The 18,780-nt window shown below is 44.0% G+C and overlaps 1 protein-coding gene across 2 annotated transcripts; it reads right to left on the bottom strand.

The window, feature by feature from the left end:
* Window positions 1-1,887: 1,887 nt before the first annotated feature.
* On the bottom strand, window positions 1,888-18,247 carry Slbp (stem-loop histone mRNA binding protein). Of its 2 annotated transcripts, XM_003471682.5 has the most exons (8): window positions 17,332-18,218; window positions 17,044-17,148; window positions 14,211-14,315; window positions 12,400-12,459; window positions 10,753-10,890; window positions 9,607-9,756; window positions 4,263-4,344; window positions 1,888-2,808 (listed from the first exon to the last, which is right to left on the bottom strand). In XM_003471682.5, the coding sequence occupies exons 1-8, from the start codon at window positions 17,367-17,369 to the stop codon at window positions 2,692-2,694; spliced, it is 795 nt and encodes a 264-aa protein (XP_003471730.1). In that variant the 5' UTR covers window positions 17,370-18,218; the 3' UTR covers window positions 1,888-2,691. The 2 variants fall into 2 exon arrangements, with proteins under 2 accessions (XP_003471730.1, XP_013009833.1); XM_013154379.3 differs by lacking the exon at window positions 17,044-17,148 and having other exon boundaries at window positions 17,332-18,247.
* Between the last annotated feature and the right edge of the window lie 533 nt (window positions 18,248-18,780).

The raw sequence follows: 18,780 nt of genomic DNA, 5'->3' as shown, positions 1-18,780 counted from the left end.
GCCTGTCTTGCCCTCCTATAAGGTGTGATGATATGCATCTACAATACTAGCACTCAGGAGGCCAAAGCAGGATATTTGCAAACAAAGCCAGCCTAGGCTATATAATGAGCTCAAGGCCAGCCTGAGCAACATAGCAAAATCTTATCTCAAAACTCTTCTAGTCCACCCCCTGGACACAAGTGACTGTCGTCCTAAATGCAAGCTACAAGCTCAACTGCTGGTGAAGACCAGCTCTTGCCCCAGGCTCCTCAGACATGCAGGGGGACAGCATCTGGGGCAAACACCTCTGTTAGAACTGACCCACTCACCTGACCCATGACATCCAACAGTACACACGTGCTTCTGGGTAGCTGGCCCCGGCTAGCCTGTGGTCCAGCCAGCAGAAGTCACAGTCAGTTCCCATCCAGCTGGCAATTCTCCAGGCTTCTGACTGGTTCTGACCACCCTGAGGAACCCTCCTTGCCAATGAAGGCTCACCTTTCGTGGCTCCTACCGTTAATAACTTTAGGGTCCTGAGGCCTCTTTTCACGTCCACTATGTTTCCATCCCAACTACAGTATTTCTGCCAATGTCACTTTTCTGAAAGCCACACTCCTGTGAATCTTACCAGTGGTTTAATTCTTTAGACTGAAGCTCCATCCACAAGTCTCTTCAAAACTAACAAGTCCCTGTCACAGGCTTACAAGCTTCTAGGCAGCCTTGTTTTGTTTTCCTTTTGGAGACAGGGTCTTACTATATAGTTCAAACTGGACTTGAACTCAGTGATCTTCCTGCCTCAGCCTCCAAACTGGAATTATAGGCATGCAACACCACACCCAGCCCCTTTTGTTTACTCTCCAACTTTGAAAGATCTTAACAAAAAGACTCACTCATACCTCAGCTTCAGTCTTTCTGGATTGGAACTTTGCTCACAGTCACTTATTTACATTGTGACCTTGCTACTAGCAGGGGAGGCCAAAAAACATCCTGACCCCTCTGTACTTCAATGCTCCTTCCCTTAGCTAACCGCTGCCCACACTCCAGCACAAGCAGCAGGAACCAGGAGCCTACCCAGTGCCCAGCCCAGAGCACTGCACAGCTCACCAACCAGCCACGAGGCATACGCTGGAGGCGAGCGTACCAAACCTCACCATTATGGCAGCTTGGTCCATTCTCCCCAGACTGAGGCTCTCCCTACAGCTCCTCAGGCTTTCAGTGACCACACCTCAGCTCCACCCAGCTTCTCGCACACTGCGTAATTCCATATGCCATCCACAGAGCCTCTGCTGGTGCTGCCCTCCCAGGGATGACAGGGAGCCTGGCTCAAATGCCTCTCAGTATGCATTGCCAATGACAGAGAGCAGCAAATCCTCCTCACATGCCCTACCTTGCTCTCCATTCACTCTTTAATCCAACCTGCCAGAGTGCCAGTTAGCCAATGCAGCTTGCCTGCAGAAACTGTGCCCTCTTGTGCCTCAGGTGTCTGTGCTGTCCTGATGCAATTCCTAAGGGCATGGAAAATGCATTTTTAAAAGTGCACAAGACAGCATTCTGTCCTTTGCAAACTCCTTAATTCAAGGTGCCAGAGCCCACCTCTGCATCACTTCCAAGGAAGTGCCCTGTAGCATGTGATTGTGGGTGTGGGCTGCCAGGGTCCAGCCAGGGGGAGGACACACTCAGAGCTCAGACTGCCAGGCATATGCTGACATGGCAGGTTTAACAATGGCGCACAGCCAGAATACCCCATCATAGATCCACACCTGTCACAAGGTGATCCAGGGAGGGACCTAAGGCCCGAGGCAGGGGGACTCTGCTGCCACTCCCCAGCCGTGGCTCCATGTTCTCACCAGGCGAGCAATGCAAATCAAGGAGACAGAGCACGCAGGGCAATAAGCCAACCTGGCACGGTTATCAATCGGCTAAACAAGGTCGTTTCTTTTTTATTTTGCAGTATCATTTCATACAAAAGCAATAGAAACACAACAGTCTTAAGTTTACAATTGAGTATCTGAACAGAGAATCTGTACATGTTATCATTTACAGCAATTTTACATGGTAAATTAACTGACCGTAAAAAAAAATTTTTTTTTTAAAAAACACATTCTTTCTAAATCTGTGTTGCCTTAACTCCCAGGGTACTATAGTTAAGATCCTAACTAGGGCTATTTACAAGTACCAAATTAAAACTATATATAACTTATAAAAACCTGTTAATGGTCCAATTTAACATCTTTGACTTTCAGAGTTCTGTATGAGAAATAAAACTTAGTTTGACATACTGATAAAAGACCGGAAAGTAAGTATTCAAGAAGTCACCTGAGGCATCTGCCTCTGAGGATACTATCAGACACCTTAGACAAAACTAACTACACTGAGCCCACAAATCCACAGTCAGATCGCAACCCACCAGACGAGCAGTGACTGGCAGCTGAAGTATACTTGTGAGTCTGACTTGAAGCACAGAGCTCAGCATGCATTAATCAACTATGCTTGTTTCAAGATTGCATCACCTTCCCCAGATTAAGGTCCACTGACAATTTAAAACATGCAGAACATACACTGTACAAATAAGGCAAGAATAACAACTCATCATATGTGAATTATTAACAGAGACACCATCCAGGCAGAAGTGCATACTAAATGCGTTGTGCCGGGCTGGCCTTCCCCAGGCCAAGCAGAGGCAACTTTCTCTCAGTGGCTGCCAGGTGGCAGTTAGCTCATGGTGGAGAAGTCTTTCAGAGGTTCAGTCAAACAAGCTTCCAAATCAAATTCATCTTCTACTTGGCAGTCCATGTGTCTGACTTTGGTGGGTGTTCCAGCGTAAACATCCTACAAAACAAAAGGACAGGGCTGGGTATTTAGCTCAGTGGCGTAAGTGCCTGCCTGGCAGGCGCATTGAGTTTGACCCCGGGTACCAAAAGAAAAAAGACAGGTTACACCGACAACAGTGACTTGCCCAATCTGCACATATGGACAGTTTACTAACAAGCAGTACCCCATCAAGGATCCATTCCCTGCGCTGTGGTGATTAACTTGTGGTGAGCCCACAACAGCATCCTTAATCTCAGGAGACAGAGTGGAGTATTCAGCAGCCGAGCTCCATCACCACTTACAGAGTACACAGAAGTTCCCAACAGTTGCAGAACTGTGCTGCTCTAGGTGCTTCCTCCTACCAGCCTTTTCCCCTCCCCTTGGCACTCACCTGAGGCTGCCTGAACTCCCTAGCCCCTCCTCCCAGCCTAGCTCCCTGTTCTCAGTGTGCACAGCTTTGCTTCCCTTCCTGAGTGTAGCTTAGCCACCCCTAACCTGGTGCTGCATGCAGTCCGTCCTAGTATTCCCTCAACTGGACCCATAGTTGCATTTTTAAAAATTATAAAAGTCACTCTTGGTAATAAATATTCACAAAACTGGGCTCAGCTCAGAATCTTTTTCTGAGTTCTGAGTTCTGAGTTCCAGGGATGGAACTCAGACCAGGCTTGCAAGCAGGCGCTTTTATGCTGCTAAGCTAAATCCCTGGCTCAGGTTACAATCTTTAAAAATTCATCAACGGTTAAACTTTGACAATTTCTCCACTTTATTAAATAGTTTTCAAACATGTGATCTGAGAGGCACAGTCCCTCAGAGCTACACATCACTTCCCAGCTATCACAACCAGCCTGCGTGATTACAAATGGTCAAGTCAGCACAGGCACTGGGCTCCATGGGGACACAGGTGGAAGGGAGAAGACAGTGCCTTTGTATGTTCAAATGTGACAAAGTAACTTTTTTTTTTTTTTTTTTGGTCTTTTTCCTTTTTATCGGTACCGGGGACCGAACCACGACTGCCTGCTTGCAAGGCAGGCACTTATGCCGCTGAGCTAAATCCCCAGCCCGACAAAGTAACTTTTAACAGCTTACAACAAACGCTGTTTTGTTGCTGTTGTTGTTTAATGCTTAGGTTTTTAATCTTTCACCTGATTTTTCATTTAAGATGGTGGGGGGGGGCATGTAACTTCAAAATACAGGGGAACCACAAACAGAGCATCTCTTAGTAACATTCAGCAGTTAACTCCTATACTACAAAGTCACGCACACAGTCTACAGGTGATTGCCAGTGGTGACACACAGGTACATGCTGGACTCAAACTCACCCTTATGATGAATCTGCCATTCCAATGAGAAATATGGTAAATATTCCCCTTTCCACTATACCAGCATCCAATTTTAACACTAACTTCGACCTCAGCAGATACTGACAGTTTACCTCTGACACCCATGCTGAAAGAATCAAAGGAAGCACTTACGGAGTTATCCTGCGAACTCGCCTGGGACTCAGAGCTGCTTTCTATGAATTCAGTTTCCATTTCCCCCAGGTCCACAGGGTGTCTGCAAAGAAAACCCCATAAGCTGCGCTGAGCACTGTACAGGCTCCCACCATGCTCCCCAGTCCCCCAGAAGCGCAATTTCCAGTGTCCCACCTTTTTCCACTCAACCTCTCCCCCATCCATCTGGCACAAAAAGCACAGACAGCAACTACAAGTCAAAGAAAGATCTGCCCAACTCCAGCCTATTGGCACCTGCCATTCCCTCTCCTTTTTGTCACCCATGTTTGAGTAGGGACTGCAGCCTCCTGGGGAGTTGGGACAGAGCTATATCGTCCTCTGTTCTTTGCTTCCCCTTTGTCACTCTTCCCTTCCCCTCCTAATTCTTGGTCTTATTCTACTTGCAGAAGATCTACCTGTTTCCTGTTACTTTCCATTTTGTTCTTTATTTATGAGTTTCTCAGATAAGAGAAACCATGCAGGATTTAAGTTTGTGTATCCAATTTCACTTAATGTTGTTGTCAAGGTGCATTCATTTTCCAAGTGACTAAAATTTGTCCTTCTTTATTGTAGAGTAGTATTCCTGTGCACAAACAGCACATTTTCTTTATCCATGTGCTGATGGATATAAAGGCCACTTCCAAGCTTTATCTAGTAGGAATTAAGATGCTATAAATATGTAAGTATGTATCACTAAAGAAATAGCTGGGTTTCAGCCAGGAAACCAAGCAAACCCTCCCCACTAATGAGTGGCTCTGAGTGTGGCAGGCTCCAGTGGCCCAGGATGTGAGCCTCTGGCTTTTACTGGGACGGGAGCTACGCTGGGACCTGGAGCGCCAGGAAACCAAGCAACCCCTCCCCTGTGCCTGTTTTGTTGAACTTCGATATACATGGAAACATGGACAGCTATTTTGAAGAGAATGAAACTCTGCTACAGCTATTAGTGACTTCCCTATTGTCTGCTTTTGAAGACCTAAAACACCTTCCTCATTCTGTCCGGATCAGTTTTATACTATACTGTTTTGTATGAATTCTCTGTATGCAAAGACATGGACAACTATTTGGAAGAAAACGAGACAATATGGTAGTGAAGATCTCAGGTCGTCTAGCTTTGAAATTTACATCTCTTACATTACTTTCTTATGTTCTATTTTGTTGTGCTTAATTTTACTTTTTTGGGGGGGGGGGCCACTGGGGATCAAATTCATGCCCTCTCGCTTGCCAAGCAGGCACTTAAGCCACTGAGCTAAATCCCCAGCCCAATTTTACTCCCTTTAAAATAAAACAAATAAAAAAATAAAGAAATAGCTGGGTTCAATAGAATGTTTGCAGTTTTGTTAAGGACTCTCCACACTGATTGCACTATACTAGTGGCTACTAGCTTACAGTCCCAACAACAATGTAGGACTCCTCCTTCCCCTGCAGCTTCAGTGGCATGTTATTACCTAGCTGTTCTTTCTAAAACAATGGAATCTTTGTGTTAAGTTTTAAGGTGTTTGCAGAAACACCTAGCACAGATCACTAACAGTAGCTACAGTATTAACCAAATGTTGAGATCAGCAATAACACCAATTAGAAGGCACACACCATGCTCAAAATCTGTTGCTTCAGAGAACCAAAGGGCAGCTCTCTACTGGCAGAGCAATGCTGAACATTTTTTCATGTACCTATTTGCTGTCTATAATCCTTAAAAGTGTCTATTCATTTCATGTGCCCATTTTTTAAATAATCTTTATTTGGGGGAGATCTAATTTTGTTGAATTACTTAAAAATTCTAGACACTGGGCCAGGGATCTAGCTCAGTGGCATAAGCACCTGCCTGGCAAGCATGAGGTCATGCATTCCATTCCCAGTACCAAAAAAAAACTCTAGACATTAGCCCTCACTGAGGAGTAGGGTCCGTCTCACGCAATGCCCTTGCAATCATTATCCCCACCAACATATCACCTTTGCCAGTGCTTGCAGTGCAGAGGATGATCAGTGCCTTCTGCCTGCTAGCATGTACTCAACCTCTGAACAGGCCCACTTTATTTAGAGCAGTATATTACATTTCCCAGGCTGGCCTTAATTAAACTTGATATCCTCCTGTCTCAGCCTTCCCAATGCAAGGGACTACAGGTGTGCTCTATCACACTTCACTAGTAAGCCCCAACTGTATAGGAAACACTGCCAGAAACTATCATGTGTGATAGATAACTTTTCCAACTTCCCGCTCATGAAAATAGGATGTTGCTGTCACACTAGAAAAAAGCTGAGACCACCTTTGAGGTAAGATTTGCAGAACCATATTAAAAATCACTTCAGGGGCTGAGGATTTAGCTCAGCGGCATAAGCGCCTGCCTTGCAAGCAGGCAGTCGTGAGTTCAATCCCCGGTACTGATAAAAAGGAAAAAGACAAAAAAAAAAAAATCTCTTCAAACCACACTTGGGAGGCTGAGGTAGCAAGATTGCCAAGAGTTCAAGGCCAGCCTGGGCTACATAGTGAGACCCTGTCTCAAAAAACCAAAGAACATTTTCAAACATGCCAGTTTGTTCTCAATTTCTCAGATGAAAAGACACTTAAGTATTTGTCATATGAATAAATGTTTTTCTGAGGAAAGCAAAAACTCGGGATCAGAGAACTGGCAGAATAAGAAAAGAAGCATGACACCATCTTTGCCACATTCTTGGTCAGCAGATTCTAAACATGGCAGCATAAGCTGAGGTCTCAGATATCTCCAAGTAAGCACAAGTTGAAAAACTAACAGGAAAGGGCTGGGAATTTAGCTCAGTGGCATTAAGTGCCTGCCTGGCAAGCATGAGGTCATGAGTTCGATCCCCACTACCGCAAAAAACAAACAAACAAACCAACACTAGGAAGGGCCAGGCATAGTAGCTCATGCCTGTAATCCCAGCACTCAGTAGGCTGAGGCAGGAGGATCATTGTGCGTTCAAGACCAGCCTAGGCTACAAAGTGAGTTCAAGGACAGCCTGAACTGCATAGAGAGACCCTGCCTGAAAAAGCAAAAAAAAAAAAAAAAAAAAAAACCAACAGGAAGGACCAGGGGTTTAGTTCGGCAGCATAAGTGCCTGCCAGGCAAGCTCGAGGTTGTGAGCTCAATTCGTGGTACCAAAAAACAAAAACTGTGCAACATGAGCCAGGAGGAGAACAGAGCTCCAAAGATCAGGCCATGGAGGGACTCAGGCAGCTTATTCACCCGCCCTCTTGGTAAGCACCTGCAGCTTGAGCCTGGAGAAGAACCATTACCTGTGAGCCTACTGCCACTCGAGGTGAAAATCAAGCACCCTTCTCCCACCTGCCCACTCCCCCTTAGCTACTGGGGATAGATGTTTCAACATCTCTTGTAAGGATGACCATATAAAGTATAGCAAATATGGGGGATTTCCTTCTATCTTCTGTTTGAAGGCATAGGTTGTTTTCACTGTTTTGTTATGTTTCTTTTGCTCTATTCAGTATTCTCAATTGGTTTTACAATGTTCTATTTTTGGTTTGATTTTACAATACGTAATTGACTGGACAGCTATTGTTAAGTTAAAGAGATATACCATACTGCTTATTACTACTATCCCAGTATCCTACTGTGAAATTCTGTACCAATTTCACTGCATTGTCTCGATTGACTTTGTTCTGTCTTTTTTTTTTTTTTTTTGGTCTTTTTCATTTCATCGGTACCAGGGATCGAACTCACGACTGCCTGCTTGCAAGGCAGGTGCTTATGCGACTGAGCTAAATCCCCAGCCCTGGCTTTGTTCTGTCTTGTGCTGCTGCATTTTTACTACTTTCAAAATTTAAAAAAAAAAACATGTTAAGACGCATGCATGTGTAGAATCTATAAACAGTTAATGAGAACTGATCTTATGACAACTGATGAAATGAACAGATACTTTGAAGAAAAGGAGACACTAAAATAGCCAGTGCTGATCCTGGAGTGTCATAATGTGAAACCCAGCAATAGTGTTATTCTTTGTTCAGAGTGATATTAACCTGCTTGGGTTTATTCAAAGTCAACATAATTGAAGATATGGGTAACTGCATATATGTTTAATTGTATAGGATTGACAACCATATTTCTAAGTTTTTGTTGGATAGTTGAACAGAACTGGTTGCAATCTCACTGTTTGAATCCCCACTTTATATGCTCTACTTTAGTATCTTGAATAACTATTTGTAAGAAGACAATCTGTAATCATCAACTAGTGATTTCTTACCGTTTATTTTTTCTTTGAAATTATGTATTATTTCTAGCCGTTTTCTGTTTTTTTAGTCTTTCTTTAAATTCAGTTTTAAAAAGACACTACAGTACCCAGTGCTGATCATGGAGTGTCATGATATGAAATCCAGCAATACTATTATTCTTTATTCAGAATAATTTTAACCTGCTTTAGTTTGTTTAATCTAAACCTAAATGAAGATATGGATAACTGCATGTATGTTTTAAATGTATAGGATTGACAATCATGTTACTAAGTTTTTGTTGGACAGCTGATTATAACTTTTTGCAGTCTCTCTGTTTGAATTCCCACTTTACATGTTCCATTTTTGTACCTTGAACAACTATTTGTAAAACGACAACATCAACTAGTGATTTCTTACTGTTTTTTTCCTCTGAAGGTATGTACTATTTCTACCTATTTTGTTTTGTTTAATCTTTAAATAAAAATTAAAAAAAAAAAAAAAAAAAAAAAAAACAGGAAAAGAAAAAAGAAGTCTCCCTTAAGTCCAAGACCTAGCTAGCTATGGTGGCATACACCTGAGGCAGGAAGATTGAGTTCAAAGGCGGCCTGGACAATTTAGACTTTGTCTCCAAATAAGATTTAAAAACAGCAGTGGCATAGGTCAATAATATATACTGCCCTAGCCTAGGAACCATAAGGTTGCATGTTCAACCCCTATATCATACATACAAACTGTTAGGTCTGAGAGAAGGGAGAGGAGGAGAGAGAGGGAGAGAGAAGAAGTCCGTGGGAGAAATGGAGCGGACGGCCGTGAAAGTAGTGGGCAGCGGTGGCTTTATTCCGGGAATGCGGGGAGCCCCCCCACCCCGGGGGGGGGGGGGGAATCTAAATAGCCTAAGCTTAGGGCAGTGCCCTAAGGCCATTAGAGATGCACAGGTTCTTAAGGATGGGGATATAGGGTTACAGTCAAGTCCATAGGGGGCAGGGGGGGAGGAGTTTAGCTGTAGCCTTTCCTGGTTACAGTGTTCGGTCTGAGCCAGCAACTCTTTCACAAACCAAATAAAACAAAGCCACCACATAGCACTAGACTTCACAACACACAACTGTCTCAATGTGTCAAGCAGAGAAATGAGAAAGCAAAAAGACATACATTTCTTGCAAATCACATCCTTCTTCAGCAGGAGGGTCCCAAAAGTGCAGTGCCACCTTCCAGAGCTTGATCTGCTGGTCCCAGGATCGCCGACTGTACTTCTTAAATTTATTGGGGGTCTTGGGATGGATGCCAGGTTGTCGAAGGTGTCTGCAGGAAGAAAGCAAGATTACCCTAGCACAAACCTCACACCTACAGTCACTATATGATTAAACAAGACTTGAAGCTAGCATGGAAAAAAATTAAGAATAACTGAGATTCCACAAATAAGCAAAGTAACCTACAACAAAAGCGTCACTGGTGGCAGACGTCTAGAATCCCACCATGGGGAGGCTAAAGTAGGAAGACTGCATCTAGTTCAAGGCTGGGCTGGGCCACAAAGCAAGACCCTATCTCGGGGAAAAAATCCACCAAGTCTTCACTATTCCTTACAATTTGCATTCCTCAGAAGTAAACTGGAATCTCAATCCTGCCAAGAGGATCAAGAAAACTCAGGCTTTTTTAGTATCCTTCAGGGTCTATATGCTGCTTAGAGAAAATAGTGAAATGCCAATTTTTCTTACTAAATTCTTATAATCTTTAATTTGGGGGATTTAGCTCAGTGGTGTAAGTGCCTGCCTGGTCATGAGTTCAATCACCCATACCAAAAAATAAAAATCTTTAATTTGAATTTCATTTTTTGGCATTGTGGATTTTAGTAACTACACTTACAAGGCTGCTATGAGTCCTGACAATGAAATTCTACCTAACATTTGAGATTACAAAAATAATTTGTTTTTTGAAATAAGTTGTGACTATACACACATGTATGGGAGTTCAGGCTGCCTTGGATTCATGGCAATCCTCCTGCCTCAGCCTCCCAAGTCCTCGGATGACAGGCATGCACCACATACTAGGCTTGAAAATGATTACTTCTAGTTCTCATGTCCCAGGATTTTCAGATTCCAATCTACTGATTTGCACACAAACTCCTGGGAGTCACTAAGGTCGCACAGCACGTGGATCTAATCCAGTGTTAGTGAACCCACAGGTCATGTGCCACAGCAAGCTATTTGTATCACTGAAACTTCTAAAAGGTTTGCCAGCACTGTACTCCTAAATTTAATGCTGGGGGTGATTCAGGCCATGCCAATGAGACAAAACTACCTAGGAACTTCTTTAATATAGCGGTCATAGGCAATGGTGTTCTTCCCATAGTTGATCTGCTTCTGTCTTCTCATGAGGACACTTTCATCCGTCTCCACATCAGCAGGCACTGCACAGGTAGACTCCTTTGAGTCAGAACTGAAAAAAATTAGAAGTTAAAAGAACAAACATCAAAATTAAGATCACCATGTTAAAAAAAAAAAAAAAAAGATCACCATATAAATTAAACTATGACAAGAAATGCTCATTCTTCTGGTTTGACTATTGTCTCCTTTGGAAGTCCTGTAATGTTTACAATGCTTAAGTTTTATTGGCCTTGTTCTCTAATGTTTTGTTCAATTTTATAATACCTAATGAGATAGACAATTCTTTTTAAGGAAACAAGAGACATTATGGTAACCATTGTTGATAACCTTGTACTATTTTTACATCATGTGCTATGTCTATCCTTGGTTTTGACTGACAGCTTTGTTTTGCCATATTTGACTTTATTCTCTCCCCAAAAAAAAGTAATAAGAACTAAGGAGTAATAAAACCCAAAATGTGTAAATTTTGTTGTAAAAAAGAGAAGGAAAAAAAGTGCTCTAAAGGATACAACAGCAAGTGTCTTTAGGGGTGTTAAATAGCTGACCATATTAATGTTTTTGGTTGGATCATTGAGCTGTTTGCAGTCTCACTGTTTGAATGTCCACTTTGTATGCTTTGATACTGTGACTTGAGCAACTATCTCTAAGATGATAATGTCATCTATTAACTGGTGATTTCTTACTTTTTTTTTTGTTTTGTTTTGTTTTTGTAGTTCTGTATTACTTGTACCCTTACACCACTTTGTTTTGTTTTGTTTTTTCTCCTTTTCCTTTTAAATAAAATTAAAAAAAAAAAAAAAAAAAAAAGAAATGCTCATTCAACCTCTGGACCCAACCCTATTAATCCTAGGACAATGCACAATCTTTGTATACAAGGGATTCTAGTACATAGCAAATACAATTATTTCAAATCAGTGAAGAGGGGCTGGGATTTAGCTCAGTAGCATAAGCCCCTGCCTGAAAGGTGGTGAGTACAATCCCTGGTACCAAAAAAAAAAAAAAAAAAAAAAAGAATGCACAGTCAAATCAGTGAAGAACAAATTAACCAGTGAACACTATTAGGACAATCAGCATTTCTCAACTGTAACCTTTTTCATTTGCAAATTATAAAAAAATATTTAACAGGGCGTGGTTGCTCACGCCTGTAATCCCAGCACTCTGGAGGCTGAGGCAGGAGGATTGTTGCAAATTGGAGCCCAACTGCATAGTGAGCTTAAGGCCAGCCTGAACTGCATAGAGAGACCCTGTTTCAAAAAGGCCAAAAATAAATAAATTTTTAGTCAGGCTTGATGGTGCACGCGTGTAATCCCAGCACTTAGGAGGCTGAGTCAAGGAAGCACCACAACTTCAAGGCCAGCCTGGATTACACAGGGAGTTGCCAGCCAGCCTGAACGCAGTATCAAGACCCTATCTCAGGGCTGGGGATTTAGCTCAGCAGCATAAAGCGCCTGCCTTGCAAGCAGGCAGTCGTGAGTTCAATCCCTGGTACCGATAAAAATGAAAAAGACCAAAAAAAAAAAAAAGACCCTATCTCAAATTTAAAAAATTATGTAACACGTACCTTCCTGACGAAGATTTTCTCTCTCTCCCAAAGTCATTTATGAGGAGTTTTCTTTTATACCTGAGAAAAACATTGCTGGTTTTACAATGATATAAAAAATAGTAACTAATACATCTAGGGCTAACAGCTACCAGGAATGAAACTTTCCTATGCAGTAGGGTCAGGATACATTAGTTTTATTACTTTTTTGGTACTTGGATTGAACCCAGGAGTGCTCTACCACTGAATTACACCACCTGATCCTCTTTTCAAGACAGACTCACTAAGTTGGCCAGAGTTGGCTTCAGGGTCTGGGGTTATAGCTCAGCCACATAAGTACCTGCCTGGCAACAAGCTCAAGGTCATGAGTTTGATCCCTAGTACCAAAAAAGAAAAATACCAAAAGCAGAGTTGGCCTCAGCCTTGTTAGTAATTAGTATCAGAAGTATAAGTAATTATGCCCACCCCGCATTTTTTTTTTTTTTGCAACCACCATTTCTTTTACCTTTTTTCTGATAGCCTCCTGAGTGCTAGAATTACAGGTAATTACAAGCATGATACCCAGCTATCACTTCTTTCACTTTTAACCTCCTTCAGTTACATCATTTCATAAGATAGAACTCATCTGCCAAGATGTACAACCCCTTAAAAGTAACCAGTTGAGAAAACTGCCTTGATACCCTCAGGCACACCATCCTGTCACATAGAGGGGATCCCTCGGCCTGAAGAAATCCTGAGCAGTGTAATTAATCAGGTCTAAATTTCACTGGCAGGAAGAGGACAGGACAGGCAGGCAAGGCAGGCCTGCAATTAAGACATTTTTTTTTTCTTTTTCTTTTTTATCGGTACCAGGGATCGAACTCACGACCACACACTTGCAAGGCAGGTGCTTATGCTGCTGAGCTAAACCCCCAGCCCCAAGACATATTTCATCATCAGAATAAACCAGGATCTAGTCAGATCTGCTGGGCATTCATCAGCTCAACTTCCCTTGGTTTAACATACAGTACACTTTGATTAATACAAATCATGCTTTAACTCAAGTCAGGAAGCTGGCTTTGGATGGCATGCTTCCAAAACAGAAGGAGCAAAAAAACGTGATAACGTAAATCAACAGAAATAAAGTAACATTAAAGATGCACCCTCCAAATGGTAATGGTTAAAGGAAAAGCCATTCCTGATTGTAGGGATGGAAGTCCCGAGCACAAGGACCCTCCCCTGTACCCTGCTCTCTGAGCTGTGTTACTCAGCCAAGTGCCACTCAAAGCATATTTTGTGCATGGTACATCACAATAGCTAGAAAAGGTTCCCAACCAAGAGGAGGGAAGGTGCAGCTCAGTACTGTAGTAGAGGCTCTGCCTGAGGCACAAAAAAAAAAAAAAAAAAAAAAGCAAGAATGCTGCCCACCAGGCAATGGCAATTTCCAGCACAATTTCACCTACTCTCAATCTTGAAAGGATTATTACTAAACCAATTATCTCCACACTGGAGAGCTTCTTTCAGTATGGCTAGAATTTGCCCTACACAGGCCACAGGGCACAGAGAATATGCATTGTCTAACAAGTTCCTAAATTAGTCTGCTACAACTGGTCTAAGAATCAGATTTTTGAGAAGCACTTCAGTAAGATATACCTTAAATCAAACAATAATTTAAAAACCACACACACCTGTAATCCCAGCGCTCAGGAGGTTGAGGGAGGAGGATCGCCATAAATTCAAGGCCAGCTTGGGCTACAAAGTTCAAGGCCAACCTGGACTACATAGTAAAACTGTCTCAAATAACAAAAAAAAAAAAAAAAAAAAAAAAATCCAAAGGAGTCCAAAATGTGTACCTGGCAATTTCTTTGTTAACTCTGGTCCTCATTTCATCTTCTTCAACTGCACTTGCCCAGTCTGAGCATCTAGATCGGGTCTTATGGGCTTCAGGAGTGGTAAAGCTGAAATAAAATGGAAATGCACCTCAAAACTGGGAAAGGGCTTTCAGTTTCCTTTTCAACAGGTCAAGATACAGTCAGAGGCTGTTGGGCAGAATGTCAAACAGGCTTGGAGGTAAAGCCAATGTCAAAGATAATCACTGCTCCATAACTTAGCAGTTAAGTTGGGAAAATTCTCTTCAAACTTTCCTGAACTTCATCAGACAACTTCTTCCCAATCACTGTGTGTGCCCAAGTGCTGGCTAAATCACGACAGCACAATCCACTGAGGAACAGGCAGACAAAGTCTGTTTTTCAGATGCCTATGCTTTAAAACACACACCAGTTAAAAATGTATCTATGTCCCTGAGTCCTTGATACTTAAATGTGACTGTATAGTAAAAGAGCACATCTAAAAAGAGCACATCTATATTGGATCATTTTTGTTTTTGTGGTGCTGGTGATCAAAACCAGGGTCTTGTGCATGCAAGGCAAGACTCTACCACTGAGCCACATCCCTAGCCCTGGGTTATATCTAACCTAGGAACTCAATTTCATCTCAGAGTCCAGAAAACTGGCAATTTGAAAACTCAAGGATTAGCACAAAGAACTCTAGCTGTAACTATTCCCCATTATTTACAGATTAGATATAGACTTACATTTCTCTTTTTCTCCCTCAATTACCTGTTAGCTCCTTAGGGTACACCAAAACTAGACACTAGCATGGTTCTACACAGCTATAACTCCAGCTACTTGTGTGTTTCAGGTAAGAAGATCACAAATTTTGAGCCTGGCTTGGCCAACTTAGCGAGACCAGTCTCAAAATCTTATTTTTGGTACCAGGGATCGAACTCAACCTGCCCCTTACCAGGTAAGCACTTGAGTCACTGAGCTATATCCCCAGCCCTCAAAATCCTTTTTAAAGGATAAAGATATGGGGCCGGGGATTTAGCTCAGTGGCATAAGCGCCTGCCTTGCAAGCAGGCAGTCGCGAGTTCGATCCCTGGTACCAATAAAAATGAAAAAGAACAACAAAAAAAAAAAGGATAAAGATATAACTCAAGAATGAAGCATTTCACTAACAAGAGACCCTAAGTTCATTAATGTTGGAAATACAGATTTTAAAAAATTGGACACTAAAAAAAAAGGACATCGATTTCAACTATAAAACAAAAAACTGCAATCTCTTATATTCTAGCTACAAACCAAATGCCATGTTTAAAATTTTGAAAATGCAATTTAAGTAATACATGAACAACAAAAAAAAATATCAAATGAATCTTTTTATGGATTACTTCTCTTACACTATAGAAATATACTTAAGCACCTGCCTGGCAAGCACGAGGCCATGAGTTCGATCTCCGATACCAAAAAAAAAGAAAAATATTTAAATTAGATTTTAAAAATAGAAGTCAACCAGGCCTGGTGACACACGCCTGCAATCTCAGCACTCAGGAAGGTGAGACAGCAGAAGGTAGAAGGATTGTTAAGAGTTCCAGACCAGTCTGGGCTACAAAGTGAGCTCAAGGCCAGCCTGAACTGCATAGTGAGACCATGTTTCAAAAAGACACACCCCCCTCCCAAAAAAAGTCAGGCATAGTGATACAACTGTAATCCTGAGATGCTGAGGCAGGAGGATCTCAAGTTCAAGCCCAGCCTGTGAAACTTAGAAAAAAAAAAACCCGTCTCACAATATACACATAGGATCAGGGCTATTCAGCGCAGCTTAACAGGGCCTGCCTGGCAAGTGTGAGGTCATTAGTGTGATTCCTGGTACCAAAAAAAAAAAGGATGTAAACAAAAATAAAAAATTGGGGGACAGGGATTTAGCTCAGCAGCATAAGTGCCTGCCTTGCAAGTGTACAGTTGTGAGTTTAATCCCTGGTACCAAAAAAAAAAAAAGCAAATAAAAAATATATAGGATTAATAACCATATTTCTAAGTTTTTGTTGGACAGTTAAACAGAACTGGTTGCAGTCACTGTTTGAATCCCCACTTTATATGTTCCACTTTAGTATCTTGAATAACTAATCTGTAATCATCAACGAGTGATTTCTTACTGTTTTTTTCTTTGACAGTATGTAGTATTTCTACCCGTTTTATTTAGTCGTTCTTTAAATTTAAAAAATTTTAAAAAATGGAAAGGTCTGAAAAATTCAGCAACTAACTAAAAGTTAAATGGGCTCAATAATGCTGTCACAGATTAGAGTATGAATCAGACAAGCTCTCCTGAAATCTATCCCTAAACTGCCCAACCCGACAGTAGCTATGTACTCTGTGGGCCCCCCTGAGCTACTCCTTTAGCTTCCTGTCCCATTCTCATAGGTTACCTTGTCCAGCTCGCATCCTGAGCTTCCTGGCATGATGCTTAAACAAGAAAAAGCTCGAGGGAGGAAGTGCAGCGACAGACGCTCTCACAGCACACCCTACGAGGACGCAAACTCGAGCTCCGCCTCCGTTTCTGGCTCCCAACACCTCTATGACTCGAACATAGCATTTACCTTCTCAAACATCGGTAAACAAAACAACCAAGTGTGTGGGGCGTTTTTAAAAGATGTTCACAAGGCTGTGGTAGCCTTCTGTAGCCTAACAAAACCTAACCGACCTGTTCCGGTTGAAGCGAGTTTTGCTGCCATCTATGCCTGTAAAGATGCTCTCCCGATCAAGAGCTGAAATCAGTCACCGAACTGCACCTCCTGAGAGCTCGACACGGATGCCCGCCCGGTACCGCCCGACAGCCCGAATACCTCACCTCTCGGGCCTGTGATCGACGCGGTGCTCGTCCTCCTCTGGTTTCCGGCGCCTCCCGTCGGCTCTGCGCTTACGCCCGAGGTTCCATCGCGCGGAAGATGGCGGGCTGCGGGGCGCGCGGTCGGTCCGGTCGGACGGGGCCGAAGATCCGGCCCCGGGCCCACCGCACCTCAGGAACCGTCCCTACCCGCCCCGCGCGGCCTCCCACGGGCCTCCGCACCTCAGGAACCATCCCCACACGCCCCACACAACCTTCCCCGGGTCCCGCCGCCGCGCACAGTCCACTCACCTGGCGTAACTAGGCGGACTTCGCGGCCGGCAGGCCATGGCCGACTGCGGAGGACTAGCGGTGGCGGGCGGAAACAAGAATCCTCAGCGCCGACGCCGACGATCTCAGCGCGCGATCCGCCCCCAACCGCCCTTATGAGCAATAGGCCCCGCCCCTCAGCTCTCCCGCGCGCGGGGCAAGGCGAAACCAATATGCTCGCACCGGTAGGGGGAAGCCCACGCAAGAGCTCGCGCCTTGCGGAAGAACAGGATTTGGACCAAGGCCCAAAGGCCGTGAAGAACCGCGGGACCTCAAAGTCGAAGGCTGCCTCCCGGGAAAACCGGACGACGGCGCCAGCTTCGCCGAGGAAAACCAAAGGAACTATCGGCCCCCACAGGCTTGCAGGCGGCCGGCGCCGCGGGTGTCCGAGAGCTGATTGGTCGCGCCTTCGCGGGCGGAGGGAATATTGGCGGGAGATTCGGCCGCCCGCGTTCCGGTCGCTCGGGAAAGGAAGAGTAAGTCGCCTTTCTATTGGTCCATCGGTGCGGGCGTGTCCACGATTGGTCAGCCCATCGTAGGCGCGCCACTGATTAGCCCGGTCTGAGCGGCGTGTCTCCACGCCGATTGGACCTCGGAAGGCTCAGTCTCCGAACTGATTGACTTCGCCCACGAAGCGGTGGCTATTGGTTTGCGGTCTCTGGTCTGTCGCTCTTTTGGGTTCATGTTTGCAGTACTGGGGCTTGAACCCATGGCCTTTTCACTGAGCTTCATCCCCAGCCTTTTTGGAGACAGTGTCACTGAACTCCCCAGGATGGGCTCAAATTAGGGATCGTCCTCCTTGCCCTGGAACCTGCGATTACAGGCAGGCACCACCACCATTAAGGCGGGCCACTCCTAGTTCCTTGGGTTTAAACCATTAAAAAGCTTTGGAGGGGCTGGGGATTTAGCTCAGCAGCATAAAGCGCCTGCCTTGCAAGCAGGCAGTCGTGAGTTCGATCCCTGGTACCGATAAAAAGGAAAACGACAAAAAAAAAGCAGCTTTGGCGTAATATCTGAGAAAGGCTGGACGTGGTATCGCACACCTGTAATCCCAGTACTCAGGAAGCTGAGGCAGGATAATTTCTGTGAGTTCGAACTGCATAGCAAAACTGTCTAAAAAAGGAAAAAAACCAGGCAGTCAAAAAATGGGCCAATACACTGTTGCACCCCTGCCATCACTGATCTACACCTCCCCCGATCCAGATGCACACAGCCTCAGTATTGGAGGCGCGGTTCACCCAGTGTGTGAAGGTGACTGAATCCCAGGCGGGGGACCCTAGACTACCTGGAGTCTTGTCCCCGGATGAAGGTGGCTCCAGAGCCAGAGCCAACCCCCTGGGAAACCTGAGGGTTCCAGTGCCCTGCTGGGCCCGCTGTGAATGGATTGAGGCTGAGGATGTTCCAGCCAGACAGGTAGTGGGGTCGACATCA

This window comes from Cavia porcellus, unplaced genomic scaffold, assembly GCF_034190915.1.
Source record: "Cavia porcellus strain 051 isolate PalLab524CR breed Dunkin Hartley unplaced genomic scaffold, mCavPor4.1 scaffold_18, whole genome shotgun sequence".
Classification (NCBI taxonomy): domain Eukaryota; kingdom Metazoa; phylum Chordata; class Mammalia; order Rodentia; family Caviidae; genus Cavia; species Cavia porcellus.
This window is presented reverse-complemented; position numbering and strand designations above follow the sequence as displayed.